This window comes from Bubalus bubalis, chromosome 9 (genome assembly GCF_019923935.1).
Source record: "Bubalus bubalis isolate 160015118507 breed Murrah chromosome 9, NDDB_SH_1, whole genome shotgun sequence".
Classification (NCBI taxonomy): domain Eukaryota; kingdom Metazoa; phylum Chordata; class Mammalia; order Artiodactyla; family Bovidae; genus Bubalus; species Bubalus bubalis.
The window spans coordinates 88,235,106-88,260,084 of NC_059165.1; the positions used below are offsets into that span (position 1 = coordinate 88,235,106).

At 38.0% G+C, this 24,979-nt stretch overlaps 1 protein-coding gene across 6 annotated transcripts in view; it reads right to left on the reverse strand.

Moving 5' to 3' along the window:
- The window catches only part of RAPGEF6 (Rap guanine nucleotide exchange factor 6), a 225,217-nt gene that overhangs the window by 74,807 nt on the left and 125,431 nt on the right, over positions 1-24,979 (reverse strand). For all 6 annotated transcript variants that reach the window (XM_006072649.3, XM_025293055.2, XM_025293053.2 and 3 more), the window contains 6 exons: positions 16,556-16,733; positions 14,429-14,565; positions 9,945-10,103; positions 8,942-9,094; positions 4,409-4,573; positions 371-478 (listed from right to left, as the gene is read on the reverse strand). In XM_006072649.3, coding sequence (XP_006072711.2) covers positions 371-478; positions 4,409-4,573; positions 8,942-9,094; positions 9,945-10,103; positions 14,429-14,565; positions 16,556-16,733 — 900 coding nt within the window. The remainder of the gene's footprint in view (positions 1-370; positions 479-4,408; positions 4,574-8,941; positions 9,095-9,944; positions 10,104-14,428; positions 14,566-16,555; positions 16,734-24,979) is intronic.

Here is a 24,979-nt window from a genome sequence, read left to right on the forward strand (position 1 = left end):
ACGAAGAATAAATAGATTTATAAATAGCTACCATGAAAGTTAAGAAGACCTTGAGGGTATTATCTGAGGTGTTGTATATTAAAAACAAATGAAATCACACGCAGAAGGGAGACTTAGAAAGTCTAATGTAGGTCTGATAAATATGTGTATTTGAATGCCTAATACACATGAAGTGAAGACTGGAAGAAGCATGATCTTTGTTTGGGTTGAAGCAGCAGAGGATGAGCCCAAGTCTAGAATACAGATTTGAAAGTTCTCAGAACACAGGAAAAGATGAAAGCTATTCTGAGTTGCAATTCTTCAGCAGGGGGACAGAAGAGATTGGTAAGAATCCCCAAACCCTGAAGAAGATAAAATTTCTGAGCCTTACTGTATCTTCCAGATTTTTTTCAAATTCCTCTAGAAATCGAGTCATAGCAGGATCACCTTCAAAATCATTGAAATGATTATTTACCCATAATAATACAATCCGTGTTACCTGTGGAAACATGGAAGAGGCAGCATAGGATTATATGAGAGGAATTCTTCCTGTAAAAATAAAGCCCTAAAAGCAAGTCCTAAACTGAGGAACAACTGAGCTTTTTATGGCTAAGCCCTTTGCACACCCTCTCACACATGAAAGGCTCATTCTAAGAGAGAGGAACATTTAGTTTGAGCTTTTCCTTCCTTATATAACAGAGAGAACCAAGCCTCTGCTTTCACTGAGAAGACAAGCCTGTATACTAACATGTAAGTAGTACATGGGAAGTGTATTTTGAACAGTATCTTAAAATGCAAACTTCTAAGGGCAGGCAAATGTAAAGTATTTCTTTAGCTGAGACCATTTTGCCAAAATGGTAACAAAAATCTGAAACCTCCTTCGTAAACACTATAATTTTCAAAGTTGTGAGTTAATTTATTACTTTGTTAACCTGTGCTACAGATTAACAAAAAAGTTAAAAACAGACAAATGGATGTTCAATTAAATGTGCCTACAGTGAACTCTACTCAATGCCCTGTGGTGACCTAATATTGGAAGGAAATCTAAAAAAAGGGGAGATACATGTATACTTATGTCTGATTCACTTTGTTGAATCAGTACAGCAGAAACTAATACAACACTATCAGGCAACTATAGTCCAATAAATATAAAAAAAAATTAAGAATATTAAGAAACATTCTGAACATTAAGAAAACACACAGAAGCTGAGATAAATAAATATTTCTAAAGAAATAAACCAGAGATTTTTCCAAAATCTAAATTAAAAAAAAAGTGCCTAATAATACAAATAATTTAAGTCATATCCTTTAAAATTGTGGTAAAATAACACATAAAATCCACTATTTTAACCATTTTAAAGTGTACAATCCAGTGGCATTTAGCCCATTCTCAATTGTGTACAGTCATCCCCAAGCTACCTAGTCCCAGAGCACTATCACCACCACAAAAGAAAATCCCATTCCCAATAAGTAGTCACCTACCATTCTTCCCTCTTTCCAGCCCAGAACAGCTTCTATTTGCTTTTCTGCCTCTCTGATTTGTCATACAACATGTGATCTTTCATGACTGGCTTGTTAGACTTAGTACATTTTCAAGGCTTATAACATGTTGCTGCTGCTGCGTTGTTTCAGTCATGTCCGACTCTGTGCGTCCCCATAGATGGCAGTCCACCAGGCTCCCCCATGCCTGGGATTCTCCAGGCAAGAACACTGGAGTGGGCTGCCATTTCCTTCTCCAATGCATGAAAGTGAAAAGGGCAGCATGTATCAATATTTCTTTTTTTTTTTTTAATGGTGGTGGTTTAGTTGCTCTGTGTCCAACTCTTGGCGACCCCATGGACTACAGCCCACCAGGCTCCTCTGTCCATGGGATTTTCCAGGCAAGAATACTGGAGTGGGTTGCCATGTCCTTCTCCAGGGAATCTTCCCAACCCAGGGACTGAACCCAGGTCTCTTGTACTGCAGACAGATTCTTTACCAACTTTTTTATAGCTGAATGATATTTCATTATATAGTATGCAATATTTTGCTTATCCATTCATCAGCTGATGGACATTTGAGGTGTTTCCACTTTTGGAGATCATCAATAGTACTACTATGAACACCTGTTTACAAACTTTTGTTTGCATACTGATTACCTGTTTTGGCTATATACTTCAGGAGTAGAACTACTGGATTACACAGTAATTCTAAGTTTAACTTTTTGAAGAACTGCTGAGCTGTTTTCCATAGCAGCCATACCATTTTACATTACTACAAGCAATGTATGGGAATTTCATTTCCTCCACATCAACATATTCAAAATCCTTGGTATTTCCTTTTTTAAGTCATCTTAGTAGGTATGAAGCAGAATATCACTGTGGTTTTGATTTGCATTTCCCATGACTAATGACACTGAACACCTATTGCATGTGATTGCTGGCCATTTTTCTCTCTTCTTGGGAGAAATACCTATTTGAGTCCTTTGTCTATTTTTAAATAGTACTGTCTTTTTGTTGTTGAGTTGTAAGAGTTTTTTTATACATTCTGAATACTAGATCCTTGTCAGATATACGATTTGCAAACATATTCTCCTATTCCATATGTTGTTCTGTTTTTCCTGATTGTTCCTTTAATGTGAAAATGTTTTAATTTTGATGAAATTCTATATATCCATTGCTCAAGTCTGTGCTTTGTACTAAAAAAAACTATCTCTTAATCCAAAGTCATTTTTTTGTTTTTTTACTCATTTTCTTTGAAGAATATTATAGTTTTAGCTCTTACATTAAGTCTCTGATCCATTTTGAGTTAACACTGAATATGGTATAAGGTAAAGGTCAAACTTCATCCTTTTACACATGAATATTGAGCTGTCCCTAAGTCATATTTTTGTTCATTCTCTAGCATGCCTTTATTTCCTCAGCAATCTAAGTAACTATATATAATTTCAAAAGCAAGGGAAAGGCAAGCCTATAGTTTTGGACACTTACTGTATCTAACTTATTTCCTTTAAAGTATAACTCAGAGCTTCCCAGGTGGTGCTAGTGGTAAAGAACTCACCTGCCAATGCAGGATACAAAAGAGATTAGGGTTTGATACCTGGGTTGGGAAGATTCCCTGGAGGAGGGCATGGCAACCCATTCCAGTATTCTTGCTTGGAGAATCCCATGGACAGAGGAGCCTGGCAGGCTACTGTCCATAGGGTTGCACAGAGTTGGACAAGACTAATGGCACCCCACTCCAGTACTCTTGCCTGGAAAATCCCATGGATGGAGGAGCCTGGTAGGTTGCAGTCCACGGGGTCGCTAAGAGTTGGACACGACTTGAGTGACTTCACTTTCTCTTTTCACTTTCATGCACTGGAGAAGGAAATGGCAACCCACTCCAGCATTCTTGCCTGCAGAATCCCACAGATGGGGGAGCCTGGTGGGCTGCCGTCTATGGGGATGCACAAAGTCGGGCATGACTGAAGTGACTTAGCAGCAGCAGCAAAGCGATTTAGCACAAACTAAAATGCAGAAAGATAGGCCAGGCAATTATGGCTCTACTTTTATTTTTCTTAAAATAACTAACTTCCTATTACTGAGGTAGTTTATTGGTAGTTATGCACCAGTAAGCTGAGGTATTACTAGTTTTTCCACAGAAAGTATAAACACTCCATAAAAAAAGTTAAGACAATCTATTTAAACATTAAATGCAAAACAAACAAACAAAAAAAATCCTCAATGCCACATCTAAATGTGTTACAGCAGTGATAAATTATATAAAGTCTTTAACTCAGAAAAATCAATGTTTTTCTATTTAGATTGTTTCTAAGCCCTCTTGAAAAAACGTTCTTGGTGAATATTCTTTCTAAACTTTTAAATGTTTTACTCATCTCCTCTGAAAAAACCAAGTATTTTGATAAAGTGCAAGACTGCTGCTGCTGCTAAGTCACTTCAGTCGTGTCTGACTCTGTGCGACCCCATAGACGGCAGCCTACCAGGCTCCTCCATCCCTGGGATTCTCCAGGCAAGAACACTGGAGTAGGTTGCCATTTCCTTCTCCAATGCATGAAAGCGAAAAGTGAAAGTGAAGTCGCTCAGTCGTGTCCAACTCCTAGGGACCCCATGGACTACAGCCTACCAGGCTCCTCCGTCCATGGGATTTTCCAGGCAAGAGTACTGGAGAGGGTTGCCATTGCCTTCTCTAAAAGTGCAAGACTACTATCCTGCATTTTCTGAATTTATAACTACACCACAGCCTGATTTCAGTTTCTGCCTTTTAGAAAACAAAATAATCTACTTTTTACAAGCTATTTTGTTATAAAAGTAACCAGATATGTCTACTGATTCACTAATTTTTTAGGTGAATTGAATCTTATCAAAATAAGCATTTAATTTGTCAACTGCAAAAGATTTAGGGGGAATATAAGGGTTAAAATCAATTTCATGCCCTTTATAAAACCAACCTTATCCCTTAAGCTGTCAATTTTAAACCATTCCAACAGTTTGGTCCCAACATCCAAAGGACTTGCAAGAAATGTTCTGTAAGTTAATAGGAAATCTTCTATATAAGTTGGGTCCACAATGGAATGCTCTTCTATTAAATGCATGATGAGACGCTCAGGTGTTCCCTAAAAATCAAAACAAAGAAAGAATTAGAAAATAAAAAAGTAGCTCAGGAACCAAATAACTCCTATTGATTACTTCCCTTCGTAGCTCCTCGATTATAAAGTCCTCAAAGTAAAGTTTCATCTTTAAAACTCTCAGCACTGGAAGTAGGTAGTGTCTCTAGGTTGTAGTCCATCATCACGCACAAGTTTAGAGGAAAATAAGGCAGAGGATTGAACATGCACAACAGCATTACCTTGGCTGTAGCTGTTTTATCCGTATTTCAATATAGATAGGGGGGATAATATAATAACTATCTTGAGTAAAGAGAAGGAAGAGGGGCTCCCCTGGTGGTCCAGTGATTAAGAATCCGCCTTGCAAAGCAAGGGAAACCGGTTCAATCCCTGGTCTAGGAAGATCCCACATGCCATGTTGCCACTAAGCCTGTGCACCACAACTGCTAACCGTGCTCTAGAGCCCGAGAGCCTTAACTACTGAACCCACGCACAGCAACCACTGAAACCTGTGCGCCTACATCCTGTGTTCCACAACAAGAGAAGTCACCGCATAACACTAAGAAGCCTGCACATAACAATGAAGAGTAGTCCCCTACTTCCACAACTAGAGAAAGCCCCTGTGCATCAACAAAGATCCACCACAGGCAAAAAATAAAATAAATAAGAGAAGAAAGAGGTGAGAGTTAAAGAAAATAAATAAATAAATAAAGCTTTCTTCCAAATTTAATCATCCTTAAATTCCCTTCTGTTCCAGGTTATGGGAACAACATAGTTCAAGACAGCTTGTTTTATTACTGTCACTTCTTGGAACAGAGGTTTCCTCTTCTGCAGTTTCTCCATTCCCGTTTGCCAGAGGAACCAGAAGTTCTACAGACACTTTTTACATGCACTCAGAGTTTAACTGCTTGCCTGTTTCTCAATTTATAAAAAGGAATGAAAGTAAAATTTATCTACTGCTCCTCCTTGAATTCCTGAATCACTGTTAAAATTTATTACCCTGCTGCTGCTGCTAAGTTGCTTCCGTTGTGTCCGACTCTGTGCGATCCCATAGACGGCAGCCCATTAGGCTCCCCCGTCCCTGGGATTCTTCAGGCAAGAACACTGGAGTGGGTTGCCATTTCCTTCTCCAATGCTTGAAAGTGAAAAGTGAAAGTGAAGTCGCTCAGTCATGTTCAACTCTTAGCGACCCCATGGACTGCAGCCTACCAGGCTCCTCCGTCCATGGGATTTTCCAGGCAAGAGTACTGGAGTGGGGTGCCATTGCCTTCTCCTAGCAGCATCTTAAAAAATGGGTACACAGAACAAATACAGAAATAAACCAGGTATTAAGCCAAATATAAAAACCAATTGTTGCCCATAATGTCATATTTCAATTTGGTGCATTCATCCTAATGATTTCATTGGCCAGAATTACTGCATGACAAATATACATTAATACTAACAATGTTCTTGTTTAAAAATTTATTACAAGATTAAAAAAGGGTACCCACTGCTAATCAGGTATGTAAATCATTTCTCTAGAAGAAGTCAGAGGAAAGGCTCTTCAAGTTACCTATTTAAGGGACAAGATAATCACAGGTCATTCCTATTCTTCTCCCACCTTCAAAAACACTCTAAGAATTCCAAATTGGGTCTGTCATTCAGGCAAATCACAATTTGACGTCACTCAAATCTGGTTCTCAGATCATACATAGATATGTCAGGGGTGAAAATAATTGACATGTTAAAGAAAAGCCGTTATTTTGATTAGGTAAATCACTGAAGAGGGATATCTGTGGAGATTAGGTTGTATTTTAAAAAGGAGTATTTAATGACAAGTTCCATAATCATGCAGAGGCACTTACCAAACTGCTCACTAGCATCCAATAAGGTGGGATGCTGGGAGACAGGTATGCTGAGTGGGCAGGTGAAGGAGATGGCTAGCTGGTAGAGTTTGGTTACAATGAGCAAGCAAGTAAATATACAGAGCATAACAAGAGCCACTGTTAGATAAGGTTATTTACAATGAGGGAAAGGAAAAGGCTACAAAACTAACTCTGTGGTACAGTACTAGAACTGGGAGTCCTGGTATAAGCTCATGACTGAGACAGATATAAAAAGGAACAGATGTACATGAATTTACAGTAATTAAATACATATTCCTATCTCTCTGAGGAAAGGCTCTAGAAGCAATGACACCTCAGTAGCAGTGAACAGAGTGAGTGCCCTGATTTTTATTTTTATATGTTATTATCTACTAGGAGGATCTAGCGCTCTCTGGAGCAATGCCTGATTTCAAAGCAGGGGTAGGAAAAGTAAAAGATGAGCCTGGAACATCTTGTTTTGCCAGATAACAAGGAAGCTCTCAAAAATGATGGGAACATGTCAGAAGAATACAGGAATCAACAATCTTAAGAGGGTCCCACCATCTAAATCTGGGACAATCAGACAATCAGAACAATGCTGATGGTAAAGAAATACATGAGACCAATATAATCAAAGAGGAGAGAATGCCCCTTCTTGCAGCAGAATGACAATAAAATAATGGAAATAGAAAATCACCATTTCAGGCAGGAGTAGTCAATCTAAGTGAAGACTGGTGGATAGAGGTCTGCAAGACACACTGACACTATCCCAGAACATCAATGCTTCAAATGCTTATCAATTACAATGGGTAAATGGTGATTTCACAGTAAAGAAACCTGACAGACACCAGGTATCTGTGGACCAGGTGATTAAGATTAACTTCACTAGTGGTGGCATAGGCGGACATCGTGTGCTCCCTGATAAGATGTACTGAGAAGAGCAGAACATTATTTCTGTGGGGTTCCAGCCAGGAAAGTATAACTTTAGTCTGGGCATGAGGAAACAGCAGACAGATCTAGTCTGGGGGTCATACTGTAGACTATAAGGTGTATATTCATCAAAGTTGCTGAGAATGTGAAAAGGGAATAACTATTCCTGGAGTAGACTTAAGTGACATGACAACTAAATGCAACTGTGTGCCTGGATGTGATTGAGCCAAAAATGAAAAATAGCCATTTGGGGGAGAGTTGGTGAAAATCTAAATGGGGTCTGTGGGCTGAATGGCTTTACTTAATCAATGTTCATTTCCTAACTCGAAGGGTTCCATGGTGTTTATGTAGGAGACTGTTCTTATTTTTAGGAAGTACACAATGAAATATTTTGGAGTAATGAGGCATCACATTTGCAGATTGCTCTCAAAAGATTGAAAAAATACTGATGAAAATGGAGGATATGCAGAGAAATGTTAACAGTGGGGGAATCTGAGTCAGGATACTCTAAACTGTTCTTGCAACTTTTCTGTAAGTTTGAAATTATTAAAAAAAAAAAAAAAAAAAAAAGCCTCAACATGAGCCTTCATAAAAAGACAGCCTGTGACAATCCACACATATATTCGAATTTTTTCCTACACAGAAAGCTTACACTCATCAGCTTAGGAAAAGAAAAGGAGTGTTTAGATATAGTCTGACTCTTAAGGAATATCTGATCTGACCAACCAGTCCCTCTTATTGTTAAATAAACGGTTATACTTATAATGAAAAACAACACATTTAGTTATTTTGCAACCAAGACTAGCTTGAAAAGAAAAAAACCGTCAAGCATTTATTTCCTCTCTTCCAACTATAATTGCTCTATTTTACATCTGTGTGTGCTCAGTCATGTCTGACTCTTTGTGATACACGGACTGTAGCCCGCCAGGCTCCTCTGTCCATGGGATTTTCAAGGCAAGAATACTGGAGTGGGTTGCCATTTCCTTCTCGAGATTCAGATGCCATTAAGACAGGCAGACGGGAGAGTGGAAGGCAAAGATCAGAGGGGAGAGGGAATCAAGAGAAGGGAAAACAACATGAGTATTAATACTTAAGACTCTACAGCATGCTAAGGCTTTTGATTTACCACATTTAGCCCTAATAAAGACCTGCCATAGCATCCCCATTTTCAGATAAGAAAACTGAGGTTCAGAGAGGCTAATGTCTATTTCAATGACACAGAGATCCCATCAGCAGTCTCCATCTTCATCTAGGATTCTTGTACGTTGATGGTTGGTCCTTTCAATTTGTTTTGTTTCTAAATATTGCTATCTTTGATGAAATTAACTTCCATTATTGATGAATCATAAATTTGAGATGGAAAATTTTGACTGGTATATTCTAAGTAATATCCTTTCATACTGACATACATGGCAGTGCCATCCTTAGCCAATAAAATACTGTTAAAAACCAACTAAGAAAATGTCAAAAGGACACATTTATATACACTGGATCCCAAAGTTAGTGAATTATCTTGCACTACTTAATAAGCACTTCAAAGTCTTTTAAACAAGATGACGGTTTTATTGATCAATAAGAATAATAAGTAAAACACACCCACCTTAATTACAATGTGTCCTTTTCTGGTTCCACTTCGATCCAGTTCACGATGCTCATGTACCATAACAATTTCTCCCTCTTCCTCAACTTTATGGGTATTTTTTTCAACATGATTTAAAATTCTCCAATAATCCTGCTGGGCTATGCAGACAAACTGCCCAAGAACAACATGGGGACAATTAATAAACCTATAATACATAAATATATCACTATGCACCAAGGCAGAGCACAAAGGTAAGAACTCAAGTGACATCAGTTCTTTTTTATTTAGCCCCTTTACTCCTTAACAAAAATCAAAGTAAAAAAAATAAAGCATGCACAAAGAGACCAAAGAAGCTAAATCCATGTGAATTCTGCTCTAAAAGGAGAAGTAAGCATATACTTCTTTCAAAACTGACACCATGCAAAGAAAACATGAAGCAGGAGTAAGTTAGAAACAAACAACTCAGAAGTTCCTATTTCTTCCTCTATTAGAAAAAAAAAAAACAAAAAGGAGACTGAGCTGGCTAACATCACATAGATATTTAACAAACAAACATTTATTGGGTATACTCTCTTTAAAATATGTATAGTTTAATTCCACAAATATTTGCATCAGATATAAAATCTACTTTCCTTTATTAACTGTGAGTTTTTCAAACTTTTAATTCTCAAATCAAGCTATTTTATTTTGAGGAAGGAAAAAGGCTCAGCCATTTAAAAATCAAGAAACAGGAGAACCAAAAAAAAACCCAGAAACAAAAGAACACACACTGCTATATTTAAAATGGATAACCAACAAGGACCTACTGTACAGCACAGGGAACCTGGCTCAATGCTATGTGGCAGCCAGGGAGGGAGTGCAGTTTGAGGGAGAGTAGATGCAATGTTTATGTGTGACTGAAACTATCCTTCGCTGTCTACCTGAAACTATCCTAAATAATCCACTCTACTCCAATATAAAATAAAAAATTAAAAAAAAAAAAAAAAAAGAAACAAGAGAACATTACCAGAGATAGGCTTACCTGACAGTCATCTACTTTAGTCCTAACAACTCCATGCATGTACTGTTTATCCAGAGTGGGTGTGATTCCAAAACTATTTCCCATAAAGAGATTGTCAACTTTTCCATCTGGATGACTGATTTCCACAGTGCCATTTAAAATAACATACCATGAATCAAGCTATAGAGAAGACGACAGGTTTTAAGAATCTTTGAGAAAAGATGATTATATGTTAACTTTGAAAAATAATCAATCAGTACATAGAACTCATATAATTTATAAAAGATCTCATTATATTATTGAATATTCCATCAGATCAGAATATATTACTAAATAACACCCTGTTTCTGTTAAGCAAATGACTACAGTTTATTTTCCTCTTTCTTCTTTTAGTCACCAAATGAAATCAGGGACCCTCATAACTGACCAAAATACTCTAAGACAAAATACTGCTGCTGCTGCTGCTAAGTCACTTTAGTCGTGTCCGACTCTGTGTGACCCCATAGACGGCAGCCCACCAGGACCCCCATCCCTGGGATTCTCCAGGCAAGAACACTGGAGTGGGTTGCCATTTCCTTTGCCAATGCATGAAAGTGAAAAGTGAAAGTGAAGTTGCTCAGTCATGTCCTACTCTAGCGACCCCATGGACTGCAGCCTACCAGGCTCCTCCATCCATAGGATTTTCCAGGCAAGAGTACTGGAGTGGGGTGCCATCGCCTTCTCCGAAGACAAAATAATGTTATGGCTAAGACCACAGTTTAGTTGCTTAGTCTTGTCCAACTCTTTGAGATCCCATGGACTGCAGCATGCAAGGATTCCCTGTCCATCACCAACTCCAGAGCTTGCTCAAACTCATGTCCATTGAGTTGGTGAAGCCATCCAGCCATCTCGTCCTCTGTCGTCCCCTTCTCCTCCTGCCTTCAATCTTTCCCAGCATCAGGGTCTTTTCCGTTGAGTCAACTCTTCACATCAGGTGGCCAAAGTGTTGGAGTTTCAGCTTCAGCATCAGTCCTTCCAATGAATATTCAGGACTGATTTCCGTTAGGACTGACTAGTTTGATCTCCTTGCAGTCCAAGAGACTCTCAAGAGTCTTTTCCAATACCACAGTTTAAAAGCATCAATTCTTGGTGCTCAGCTTTCTTTATAGTCCAATTCTCATATCCATACATGACTAATGAAAAAACCATAGCTTTGACTGATGGACCTTTGTTGGCAAAGTAATGTCTCTGCCTTTAAATATGCTGTCTAGGTTGGTCATAGCTTTTCTTCCAAGGACCAAGCGTCTTTTAATTTCATGGCTGTAGTCACCATCTGCAGTGATTTTAAAAATCACCAAGAAAATAAAGTCTGTCACTGTTTCCATTGTTTCCCCATCTATTTCCCATGAAGTGATGGGACCGGATGCCATGATCTTCATTTTCTGAATGTTGAGCTTTGAGCCAGCTTTTTCACTTTCCTCTTTCACTTTCATCAAGAGGCATTTAGTTCCTCTTCACTTTCTGTTATTAGGGATGTGTCATCTGAGTATCTGAAGTTATTGATACTTCTCCCAGAAATCTTGATTCCAGCTTGTGCTTCATCCAGTCCAGCATTTCACAAGATGTACTCTACATATAAGTTAAATAAGCAGGGTGACAATATGCAGCCTTGACATACTCCTTCCCATTCAGGAACCAGTCTGCTGTTCCACGTCCAATTCTAACTTGCTTCTTGACCTGCATACAGATTTCTCTGGAGGCAGGTAAGACGGTCTGGTATTCCCATTTCTTAAAGAATTTTCCTCAGTTTGTTGTGATGTAGACAGTCAAAGGCTTTGGCATAATCAATAAAGCAGAAGTGGATGTTTTTCTGGAACTCTCTAGCTTTTTCGATGATCCAACAGATGTTGGTCATTTGATCTCTAGTTCCTCTGCCTTTTCTAAATCCAGCTTGAACATCTGGAAGTTTGTGGTTCATGAACTGTTGAAGCCTGGCTTGGAGAATTTTGAGCATTACTTTGCTAGCGTGTAAGATGAGTGCTATCGTGTAGTAGTTTGAACATTCTTTGGCATTGCCCTTTTGGGGATTGGAATGAAAACTGACCTTTTCCAGTTCTGTGGCCACTGCTGAGTTTTCCAGATTTGCTGGCATGTTGAGTGCAGCACTTTCACAGCATCATCTTTTAGGATTTGAAATAGCTCAACTGGAATTCCATCACCTCCACTACCTTTGTTCATGGGGATGCTTCCTAAAACCCACTTGACTTTACATTCCAAGATGTCTGGCTCTAGGTGAGTGATCACACCATCGTGGTTATCTGGGACATGAAAATCTTTTTTTGTATAGTTCTTCTGTGTATTCTTGCCACTGCTTCTTAGTATCTCTGTTTCTGTTAGGCCCATACCATTTTTGTCCTTTATTGTGCCCATCTTTGCATGAAATGTTCCCTTGGTATCTCTAATTTTCTTGAAGAGATCTCTAGTCTTTCCCATTCTATTGTTTTCCTCTATTTCTTTGCACTGATCACTGAGGAAGGATTTCTTATTTCTCCCTGCTAATCTATGGAACTCTGCATTCAAACGGGTGTATCTTTCCTTTTCTCCTTTGCTTTTAGCTTCTCTTGACATACTCCTCTGGAAGTAAGGCCACAAACTCTGGGAATGTGAATCCAGAATCTGCCACTGACCAGCTGAATGAGTCTGGGAAAGTTGCTTCAGTTTCTCTACTGCTATAATGGGTGTAACAATATCACCTATCAGAGAACTTTTGTGTCAATTAAAAATGAGTTTATTACAAATCAAGTAATAAATAGCAATAAATTCCAGAGTGGAATAATGTCTGGCACATAGCAAACATTCAAAAGAAATTAAAAAAAAAAAAGGTAGTTACTGATTAAGGAAAACTATTAAAAACCTGAATTTTAAGGTATACCTAAAAATATATCAAAAATTTCTAACGTTAAGAAAATACTGCTCTCAATTTATACCAAAGTATTTAATGCTCTAAAGAGACATATTGTAACGCCTACTGCATATCCATGAAAGACTACTTGTTCTCACTTAATATCCCTTTTATTAGTCTAAACTTTCAACAATTTTAATGTGATTTAAGGAAAATCTGGATTATCAGTTCTTAAGAAGAATCAGTGACAACAAGAAATATTTTTTCAAAACTGTGGGGTTTTGTTATTTCAAATATAAAATATAATTATTGTTAAATTTTACAATTATACAAATTACTTGAGGACAGGGGCTGTGTTGGGTTTTTCCACCACTATCCTCACAGTGTTTAGAATAGTAACTGGCAAAAAGTAGGCACATAACAAAGTTTTGCTGACAGAACTGTAAAAAATTAAAAAACAAAATTTGTGGAAAAGTTATTTAAAATCCTACTGTTTGTATAGTTGTCATTAAAAGTTTAGTATTTTCCTCCCATGTTTATCTTATCTCACACTGCTGAACTATTTATTCTATGCTTTGAAAAAAAATTCAATACGATATTCATTTGTTCAAACTTGTTTTTTTTTTAGTATACCCCATGTGCTAAATGTTTTCTAGGATACAGGGAGAAATCATGTAAATGAAGCTAGAGGTAAGGCCCCACCTTCAAAGATTTCTATCAAAGCAAAGATTTCTATTACAATCATTTGAAAATCTATACGAAATTATAACCTGTGGCCACATACTCATTTAGTTAACCACTGCTTATTTGGGGGATATATTTTGGTTATTTCCAATTTTTAATATTATACATATGTCACAATGAATACCTTTTGCCATAACTCTTGAGTTTTATATTGTCTGGAGGAGAGACGTTCAGAAGGGTAATAACAGATTAGAGACTGTTAAAAGCCCATGTTAAAAATTGCTAAATGATTTTCCAGAAATACTGCTTATATTCCTATTAACAGTATATATGACAGTGTTCATTGACTGATAGCTCATTATCAATTTTTATCAGTTCAATAAGAAAACCGGTGAAGTGCTACCTGATAGCAGTAACACATTTCAATTCCTCTGAATCCTCCCCTCCACCCATCCACAAGTTGCCATCCAAGCATTTTTGAAAACAAAACTGCCACATAAATGCCTCAACTGACAGCAGTTCACTAGGAGGCACAGGTATGAAGACACTTCCTTTGTTTAAAAAGAAAATGGGTAATATAAAAAAGGGATAGGAGATTAAATACTTGATAAACATTTAATAATATCATAAATATACTAATAAAATAATAATAATATCTTCAAGTCTTACAACTTAATTTGAGAAGTTAAAAAACAAATTTGGTCCAATGAATTACTGAACATCTATTTTGTGTAGGGTCCATGGCCAAGAAATCAAAATTAAGATAAAATCAAACAAAATGAAACTTATCTCTTCAGAAATTATAACTACCCCCAAATCAGCATTCATTTAAAAAACTGTATAACTTTTAAGTCAAGATTTATACAAGTTTATGCAAATTAAACATTCTAAAAATTAGCTGCCACAGCAAGTAATGTGTAACAGTTATTTGCTAACCTACCTCTTGCCCATCTTCAAGAATAACAGCTCCAGCCTGCTCTACAACTTCAAAAATCATCACTGAGCAGAGCTCTCTCCTTACAGACATGGTCATATTTGCAAAAGCGGGAAGCTGGTGCATAAACTCCAGCAATTGTTCTGTTAAAAAACAGAAATTCTACTTTAGTGTTCATCAAGGACTACAGTTTAAAGATACAATAAAATCTAGAATCCAATACCCAATTTCCTAATCAACTTATGAATTCATGATGCTTAACTAGAGAAGCCAAGATGCAAGATGACTGTTGCTTAAAAATATCTGGTTAATGGATACATTCTGACTCACACAAAAATACAGCCATAAGAATTCACAACTTCCAGAGAAAACCTGGAAACTACAGGTTCAAATGAGACTGGAGAGTTTAGCTAATTTTCCTTGCAGGAGATGCTATTTCATGGTGGTTAGGTTTAGTGATGTCCTTTGGTCTAATAAATTACTGAAAAGAGCTTTTGTCTGTTTCTTATGGGCTTGAGTTTTAAGTAGTTATTAATAAATGTCAGTAAGTAATTAGGGATAACAAATGTGACTACTACTTTAAGATTTGTCAAAGCAAATACAAGGTAATTGTCTAATTTAACCAAGAAATGTTTGAGTGCCTGAGTCCCTTCTCTTGTATAGATATGAGAGCAATAAAGACAAATATAAGGAAAAAAATACATTTAAGCAGTCAGCTAAAGCTGAAATAGAGGAAAATGATAAGAAGTTATCAACCCACAGATAACTGTAAGTGAACTATATTTCATTTTTTAAATAAACCTTGTAAAAAGTACATAGTGTACAATTCTTTATCACTGAAAATCCACTGTTTCTGTCCAGAAAGCATTCACAACATGAGTCTCAACTGTAGGTTGCGTAACTATACTATATGTTATTAGCATGATAAGGAATGTTTAAACCTATAGATCTTCACTCCCATAGACTATAATAATTACTAGCAGTATTTTCTGATTTGAATCACAGCAATATAACTCTTTTAAAAGAGAAATCTAGGATAAAATCTTAAATGAATCATAATATATAATGATACTAAGTAATCTGTCCTTAAAGATGACATTAGCATCTTTAGTATTATTCAATCTCAAATGTAAAGTACAAGAAATTAAAGAAAAATTCATAAAATTTGAATCAAAAGCTGGAGAGGCAAAACTATAATTTCTTTTTTTTAATAACATTTGAAATCTTTTAAAATTCACAGACACTGGACACTGATGTCCTGTGTTGTAAGTATCTTACGGACATGAAAGGGGAAACCACTTAAATGCAATCAAAGCTTTTGTTTTATAAACTGGGGCAAACAGAATGTGAGGCCTCTCATCACCCAAAGATCATAAGGGTTGATTCAGCTGATCTGGTTGTCCAGGCAAGTGTCCCCTTCCTCCGTCACCGCTTCAGGCATGTGTCCCTCCTGCAGTTGTATACTTAATCAAAGATGACAAGCTGTCCTGATACAGGAGTATCTTGAAGAGAACATTCCCTGACGAAGGGGAACCGTCCTTTGGTTAAGGGTATAGGAGGAGCTGTGTTCCACTGCTAGAACCTCCGAACAAGCTCTCCTATCAGGGCAGCTAGCCTCAAAGATGTCCCTAAACAAATCTGGCCTCTTGATGGTCATGTCTGGATGCAGTCCCCTCCCTTACTGCATGAGGGTTGCTTTGTGACAAACATAATTGGGAAGAAACAAAGACGTGTCATTCCTGAGGCCAGATCAAAAAAGACACTGTGGCATCTGCCTTATTCTCCCCTGAATTATTGGCTTTGGGAGAAACCAATTGCCATGTTGTGAGAAATTTTAAGCCATCTCTGGAGTGGCCTGCATGGAGAGGAACCGAGGTTCTATGACCAAAGCCACAGGAGCAGCCACCTTGGAAGTAGATCCTCTAGCTCAACCCAGTGAAGCCTCAGATGACTGTAGTCCCTGCCACATTCTGACTACAACCATATGAGAGAGAATGAGCCAGAATCACTCAGCTAGGCTGCTCCTGAATTCCTGACCCACAAAAAATTTTCAGCGATGTGTCATTCACCAACAGGTAACCATATATAAATTAAACTATAGAATTCCTATTGTGAACAGATGTTATTTCTTACCAATGTCATCATCAGTTTTATCTGCAGGTTCTTTTTCAAGACATTCTCGGACAAGATCCCGCCCCTGCAGAGGATCTGTTCGATCAATGTCTTCATCTTCCTCCTCTTCATCTTCAGAATCAACAGGTCCTTCTGGAAGACGTGTTAAATCAACATCTCCTACCTCACTTTCGGTAGCCTACAGGAAGAAATCTTGATCACTTATCACTTCATGTTATAAAAATTATGTACTACAATCTGAATGAAATAAAACTATCCCTTCCACTAAATATTATCAAGAATTAGGCAACATTGTATGCTGTATCAAAAACAAAATGATGCTTATTAATAAACGGTTCTCTGCCCAAAATACAGGCCATCATTTCACAGTGTGACATCTAAATCGATGTCTAAGCCAGTAAGTATAAAATGGTCAAGAGATTAAAACATCACTAAATGTATTAATACTTTTTTCCAAAAAAAAACCAAACCACTTATATTCCTTAAAAGTACATTTCTTAAAATATGATGTGAAAAAAAGAGAAAGACAGTTTACTAACAATCATTTTAGGAGCACCTTGTTAGTTTACGTTGGCTATTTTAAATAAGGTTATTATTCTTTCACCACAGGTTTAGAGTCTAGTAGAGTAGGGAGTCACATAAATTAGGAAATAAGTATAAAACAGATAAATAACAGTACTGAAAACTGCTGAAATCCAACAACTATGAAGGACTGAACAAATACTTATCTCTTTCTAATACCTTATTACTTAATCTAACAATAAGCAAAGAAAAGCCAAGGTTACTCTAGGCAATTTTGAAGAAAATAAACTTATACTAACAAGCTGAACTTTGCAAATATACTAGTATCAGATATTTGTAAAAGAATTACCAGATTTTTTAAAAAACTGTAAATTTATTTTTATTTTTAAATTTATTTAATTGGAGGCTAATTACTTTACAGTATTGTATTGGTTTTGCCATACATCAACATGAATCTGCCACGGGTGTACAAGTGTTCCCCATCCTGAACCCCCCTCCTACCTCCCTCCCCGTACCATCCCTCTGGGTCATCCCAGTGCACCAGCCCCGAGCATCCTGTATCCTGCATTGAACCTGGACTGGCGATTCATTTCATATATGATATTATACATGTTTCAATGACATTCTCCCAAATCATCCCACGCTCTCCCTCTCCCACAGAGTCCATAAGACAGTTCTATACATCTGTGTCTCTTTTGCTGTCCTGCATACAGGGTTATCATTACCATCTTTCTAAATTCCATATATATGCATTCAGATCAGATCAGATCAGTCGCTCAGTCGTGTCCAACTCTTTGTGACCCCATGAATCGCAGCACGCCAGGCCTCCCTGTCCATCACCAACTCCCGGAGTTCACTCAGACTCACGTCCATCAAGTCAGTGATGCCATCCAGCCATCTCATCCTCTGTCATCCCCTTCTCCTCCTGCCTTCAATATTTCCCAGCATCAGGGTCTTTTCCAATGAGTCAACTCTTCGCATGAGGTGGCCAAAGTATTGGAATTTTAGCTTCAGCATCATTCCCTCCAAAGAAATCCCAGGGCTGATCTCCTTCAGAATGGACTGGTTGGATCTCCTTGCAGTCCAGGGACTCTCAAGAGTCTTCTCCAACACCACAGTTCAAAAGCATCAATTCTTCGGCACTCAGCCTTCTTCACAATCCAACTCTCACATCCATGCATGACCACAGGAAAAACCATAGCGGTGACTAGATGAACCTTTGTTGGCAAAGTAATGTCTCTGCTTTTGAATATGCTATCTAGGTTGGTCATAACTTTCCTTCCAAGGAGTAAGCGTCTTTTAATTTCAGGGCTGCAGTCACCATCTGCAGTGATTTTGGAGCCCAGAAAAATAAAGTCTGACACTGTTTCCACTGTTTGCCCATCTATTTCCCATGAAGTGATGGGACCGGATGCCATGATCTTTGTTTTCTGAATGTTGAGCTTTAAGCCAACTTTTTCACTCTCCACTTTCATCAAGAGGCTTTTTAGTTCCTCTTCACTTTCTGCCATAAGGGTGGAGTCATCTGCATATCTGAGGTTATTGATATTTCTCCCAGCAATCTTGATTCCAGCTTGTGTTTCTTCCAGTCCAGCGTTTCTCATGATGTACCCTGCATAGAAGTTAAATAAGCAGGGTGACAATATACAGCCTTGACGTACTCCTTTTCCTATTTGGGACCAGTCTGTTGGTCCATGGCCAGTTCTAACTGTTGCTTCCTGACCTGCATACAGATTTCTCAAGAGGCAGGTCAGGTGGTCTGGTATTCCCATCTCTTTCAGAATTTTCCACAGTTTATTGTGATCCACACAGTAAAAAGCTTTGGCATAGTCAATAAAGCAGAAATAGATGCTTTTCTGGAACTCTCTTGCTTTTTCCATGATCCAGCGGATATTGGCAATTTGATCTCTGGTTCCTCTGCCTTTTCCAAAACCAGCTTGAACATCAGGAAGTTCACAGCTCACGTATTGCTGAAGCCTGGCTTGGAGAATTTTGAGCATTACTTTACTAGTGTGTGAGATAAGTGCAATCCCTGACTAAACAAAGAGAAGCCAAATCTTTAAGGTCAAGATAGGTATGACGACCACCAAGACTGGAAGTCACTATATGATGCTGCTGAAGATGCAGTTCCTAGGAATGCAGTTTCTTTAATAATTAAATAAGATTTTTTAAAAATCTAGTATCCACAGTGTCCAGCAGACAATATAAAATTATTAGACAGATGAAGACACTAGAAAATGTGACCATAACCTGGAGAAAAACCAATATAAAAATATCCAGGAATGATGAAACTAGGAGACATGAATTTTTGATATTTAAGTAAATTCAGGCATTTAAGGTCTGGCCTTTGAACTATTTTATCCCAGCAGCTGGGATACAGCAGATCCTCAGAAAGATTATGATAAATGGATTAAGCTCAGGGGGAAAAAAGTATATTGGCCAAAGGACTAAAAAATATTACACGTTTTGTGTTTTTCTTTTCTCATATTATGAATGTGTCTGTGTACACGTATAAATATAATTTGGTGAGGTAGACAGTCTGAGATGGTTTTCTGTTGACTTGGCCTTCTCCAAATAAACCACCAGAGGATATTCTTTTTCTGTCTCCATCTACATAAACATGAAGCTACTATGAGGAGAACAAATTAGAATGAGAAGTTACACAAATTATAGAAGCCACATTTTCAAATTTAGAGCAAATATTAAGCAGAACCTGAGATTTTCAGTGCTTATCTCTACTGAATTCCCATTTTCAATATTTCATTCAACCTTTTTCATGGATCATTTACTCCTTAAGTTTCCTCTTAGTCTTTCTAGTCATGGCAACATGAAATTAATCCTTCACAGTAATGCATTCTAGGCTGGTCCAGTCCAGTCAGTATCTCTACAACAGGGCAGGTAGGGAGGCAAGGTCTCCTTTGTCCTGGATTGTCAATCAGTTAGTAGTAATCCTATACATTTTCCCTGGAAACAATATTGATTTCTATTTTCAAATATAATGCAACTAAAAACATCTCTAGATTGCTTCTTAACTGCCAACGTTGTGCTTAACTCAGCATGAGATACAAAAGGAAGAAACTTCACACTAACAATAAATTATGATGATGTTGATCAAGCTTACAGGTAACTACACTAAAAAACTACACTAGAAAGTTTCATATAGTCAAAGCTATGGTTTTTCCAGTAGTCATGGACAGATGTGAAAGTTGGACCATAAAGGCTGAGTGCCAAAGAAATGATAGTAGTCCCCTGGACTGCAAGGAGAGTAAACCAGTCAATTCTAAAAGAAATCAACCCTGAATAAGCACTGGAAGGACTGATGCTGAAGTTCCAATACTCCGACCACCTGAGCTAAAGAGCTAACTCATTGGAAAAGACCCTGATGCTGGAAAAGAACTGAAGGCAGGAGGAGAAGGGGATGACAGAGGATGAGATGGTTGTATGGCATCACCAACTCAATGGACATGAGATTGAGCAAACCCCAGGAGATGGTGATGGACGCAGGGAAGCTTGGTGTGCTGCAGTCCCTGGGGTTGTGAAGAATCAGACTCAACTTAGCGAATGAACAACATCAACAACAGCAGCACAACACAAAAAAGCAGAGTGAAAAAAGTGATAAGACCCACAGAAAAACTGCTGTGGGTTCCAACATGTGAGAGGCAATACAAAAATGTCATCTAGGTGGAGCTGCAGGAAGAACAAAATTACGAAAGTAGGAGTAGGTAAAGATAAACTCATTCAGGGAATAGCATATGTATTTGTCATGGACTAGAATCTCAGTTCAGTTGCTCAGTCGTGTCTGACTTCTCTGTGACCCCATGAATCGCAGCACGCCAGGCCTCCCTGTCCATCACCAACTCCCGGAGTTCACTCAGACTCATGTCCATCGAGTCAGTGATGCCATCCAGCCATCTCATCCTCTGTCGTCCCCTTCTCCTCCTGTCCCCAATCCCTCCCAGCATCAGAGTCTTTTCCAATGAGTCAACCCTTCGCATGAGGTGGCCAAAGTATTGGGGTTTCAGCTTCAGCATCAGTCCCTCCAATGAACACCCCGGACTGATCTCCTTTAGGATGGACTGGTTGGATCTCCTTGCAGTCCAAGGGACTCTCAAGAGTCCTCCAACACCACGGTTCAAAAGCATCAATTCTTCGGCACTCAGCTTTCTTCACAGTCCAACTCTCACATGACCACTGGAAAAACCACAGCCTTGACTAGATGGACCTTTGTTGGCAAAGTAATGTCTCCACTTTTTAATATGCTATCTTGGTTGGTCATAACTTTCCTTCCAAGGAGTGTCTTTTAATTTCATGGCTGCAATCACTATCTGCAGAGATTTTGGAGCTCCCCAAAATAAAGTCTGACACTGTTTCCACTGTTTCCCCATCTATTCACACATTAGGTCATAGAAAATGGTGTAAATGATGTTCCTGTTAAGAACTGTTCTTAGGATGTATCTCTTCTCTTTTCCCCATTCCTCCAAATTAAAAATACAGTTGACTCTTGAAACAAGATTGGTATTAGTAGCACCAACCCCCTCCACCCTAATGTGAAAATCTACGTATAACTTTACACTCCGTCCTCTGTATCTGTGGTTCAGTACATGTAGCATCTATTTACTGAAAGAAAAAAAATCCATTTATAAGTGGACACATGCAGTTCAAACCTATTTTGTGCAAGGGGTAAATGTACCTGCACATTTTGTAAGGCTCTGCTTAGACTGTTACAAGCCATGACTGATAGAGGAACTCACTTTTAAAATCTCTCAAATGCTGAAATTTGGATAACCAGGAAAACTACTTCACATGATGCTGGCCAAGCATATCATGCAAAATTCTGGGCTAGATATCACAAGCTGAAATCAAGATTGCTGGGAAAAATATCAACCACCTCAGATATGCAGATGACACCATTCTAATGGCAGAAAGTGAAAAGGAGCTAAAGAGCCTCTTGATGAGAATGAAAGAGAAGAGTGAAAACACTGTCTTAAAACTCCACTTTCAAAAACTAATATGGCATCCAGTCCCATCACATCACAGCAAATAGATGGGGAAACAATGGAAACAGTGGCAGACTTTCTTTTCTTGGGCTCCAAAAATCACTGCAGATGATGACTGTAGCCACGAAATTAAAAGATGCTTGCTCTTTGGAAAGAAAGCTATGACAAACCTAAACAGCACATTAAAGCAAAAATACCACTTTGTTAACAAAGGTCCATCTAGTCAAAGCTATGGTTTTTCCAGTAGCCATATCCAGATATGAGGATTAGATCAAAAAGAAGGCTAAGAAGGGTAAGCACCAAAGAACTGATGCTTTCGAACTGTGGTGATGGAGAAGACTCTTAGAGTCCCTTGGACTGCAAGGAGATCAAACCAGTCAATCCTAAAGGAAAGCAACCCTGAATATTCACTGAAAGAATTGATGCTAAAGCTCCAATTCTTCGGCCACCTGATGCGAAGAGCTGACTCGCTGGAAAAGACCCTGATGCTGGGAAAGACTGAAAGCAAAAGGGGAAGAGGGTGGCAGAGGATGAGATGGTTAGATATCATCACCAACTCAATGAACATGAATCTGAAAAACTCCAGCAGAGAGTGAAGGACAGGGAAGCCTGGTGTGCTGCAGTCCATGGGGTTGCAAAGAGTTGGACATGACTTAGTGACTGAAAAGCAACTATAATCCCTCTAATCTCCTTCTACAATTTTATTCAACTTTTATTTTTAACTATATACTCTATGCCCTCCTTAAAAATTTTTAAATGTAGAAATAATAAAGTCCATTGAGAAAAATACAAGAAAAGCTGAAGAAACATATTAAAAACTATCCACAAACCTACCATCAGCAGAAAACAGGTGCCATATGGTAACACATCTCTTGAATTCATATTTACATTCCATGTATATAAGACAAATATGTATATACTTAAGATTCTGATTTCTTTTCCTTCTGTTTTTATTTTTGTACATTTGTTTAGTTTTAACCTTTACACTGTTTCTATCCTTTGGCTACTATTCTGTGCTTACCTTCTTTGGCTACACTTCAAAGAGTTTATCTTACATTTTTGCATATCTTACTTTAGTAATGTAATAGTTTTCTTCTTTAAAATTTCTGAATTTCTGGTTTAGTTCTTGACTTTCATTATTTTGGCTCATCTGTTTACTCTCCCTAAATTATTAAAACTTATTTTATCTTATTGGTTACTTTCTATGTTTCCAGTACCATCTTTTACCTATGTTTTCATTTATGTGACCTTCTAGAAAATGTTAAACTAAAAGGGCAGAATACAGATTGATGGCTGCCAGGGCTGAGGGAGTAGGAGAAGGAACTGACTAGAAAGGAGAATACAAAATACTTTTTCAGGTGATAGAAATATTGTATGTCTTCATGTGGGCTATACTACAGAGGGTAAATTTTGTTATTTGTAAATTACATCGCGGCATCAATCATATATACAAACACACTGATGCAAGAAGTAGAAGTGATATGACTTAATGGTGGATTATGATGATCAGGGGATGAGGCCAATGCTAACTTTCAGGTTTCTGGGGACATGAAATGGTATCTTCTTCATTTTGTAACAAAGGGACTTCTTTGCTGTGCAGGAAAGCTGGCAAAGGTATCTGTCCACATTTTATGCTATGTTAAAATGAATCACTTTAAAGGCAGAATGAACTGTGGCAAGTACTACTGAGGAAGGAAACCATACAAAAGGTTGAAGCAGGGTAGCCATACTCATGGTCAGGGTCCTACAGGAGAAGACTCCAATCACACCAGCAAACAGGCTCTACCCGAGCCTCAGGTGGGCCATTCTGGAGGTGAACATCCTATAGATGCTAATGTAAGCACAATTCTTCAGAGGCTCCTCCAAAATCTTGCCAAAGATAGAGAATCCCATTGTGTACAGCCCATCTTTTATTAATAGTTCAGGGTAAAGAACTGGCCTTTCCAAGTGACCTTGAACTTCAATTTGGTACACTATCCTTTTGTCATAACCATCGAGGGCTCTGCTCCTTGCTCCAAAAAGGGGATCACATCTGGTCAGAGATGGATATACTAGTGAGATCAGGTATCATCAACACTGCATCTTTGCTTTATGGCCTCTTTTTGCAAGGTCCAGACATTCTCACTAATCTTGAGAAAAATCTACAACCACATCCCTTAACTTCATTAACTCAGGGTCAATCTTCCTTAGGGTTCCTTCTCTAGAAAAAACAGAGTCCAGAGAAGCACAACTCTACTCTGACTTTTAGGTATGCAACAATTCTAACTTAATCCACAAGATACGTCTTTTGGGGAGAAGGTGGGAAATGCACGAAGCCCAACAACTCCATGAACACAGTAAGTGGTCCCTGAACCACCACACAGTCTTTAACATAACTTAAAAAATTCCCTGTTCTATCTATAATAAAATGATGAAGAGGGAGAATTCCTTGTTTTACTAATAAAGGGCCAAACAATGGGATGTAGATGGCAAGATCACAACAATAATCTTTGCAGAGAAAAACCTCACATGAATCAAACACAGAGGCTTTTTTCCATTTTGCACCTGCCTAAAAACTTCCCTTAACAGAGGAATGTAAATTTTCAAAAAAACAGCTAAATCCATGTAATTGAACAGAACCACAGTCTGAAATAAAATGTTTTCCTTAGATAGCAATGGTTGTATTTCAAAAGATCAGTACTATATGGTAACCACTAGTCACATGTGGTGCTTGAAACATGCCTTATCTGGATTGAGACATACTGTATGTCAATATTCTTTGCCTTTTGAAGACTTAGTTAGAAAAAATAAAGTACCGCATTCATAATTCTTAAAAACTGATTACATGTTGAAATAATAATATCCAAATACACTATGCTAAAAATATATATTATGCAAATCAATTTTACTTGTTTCCTTTTAATTT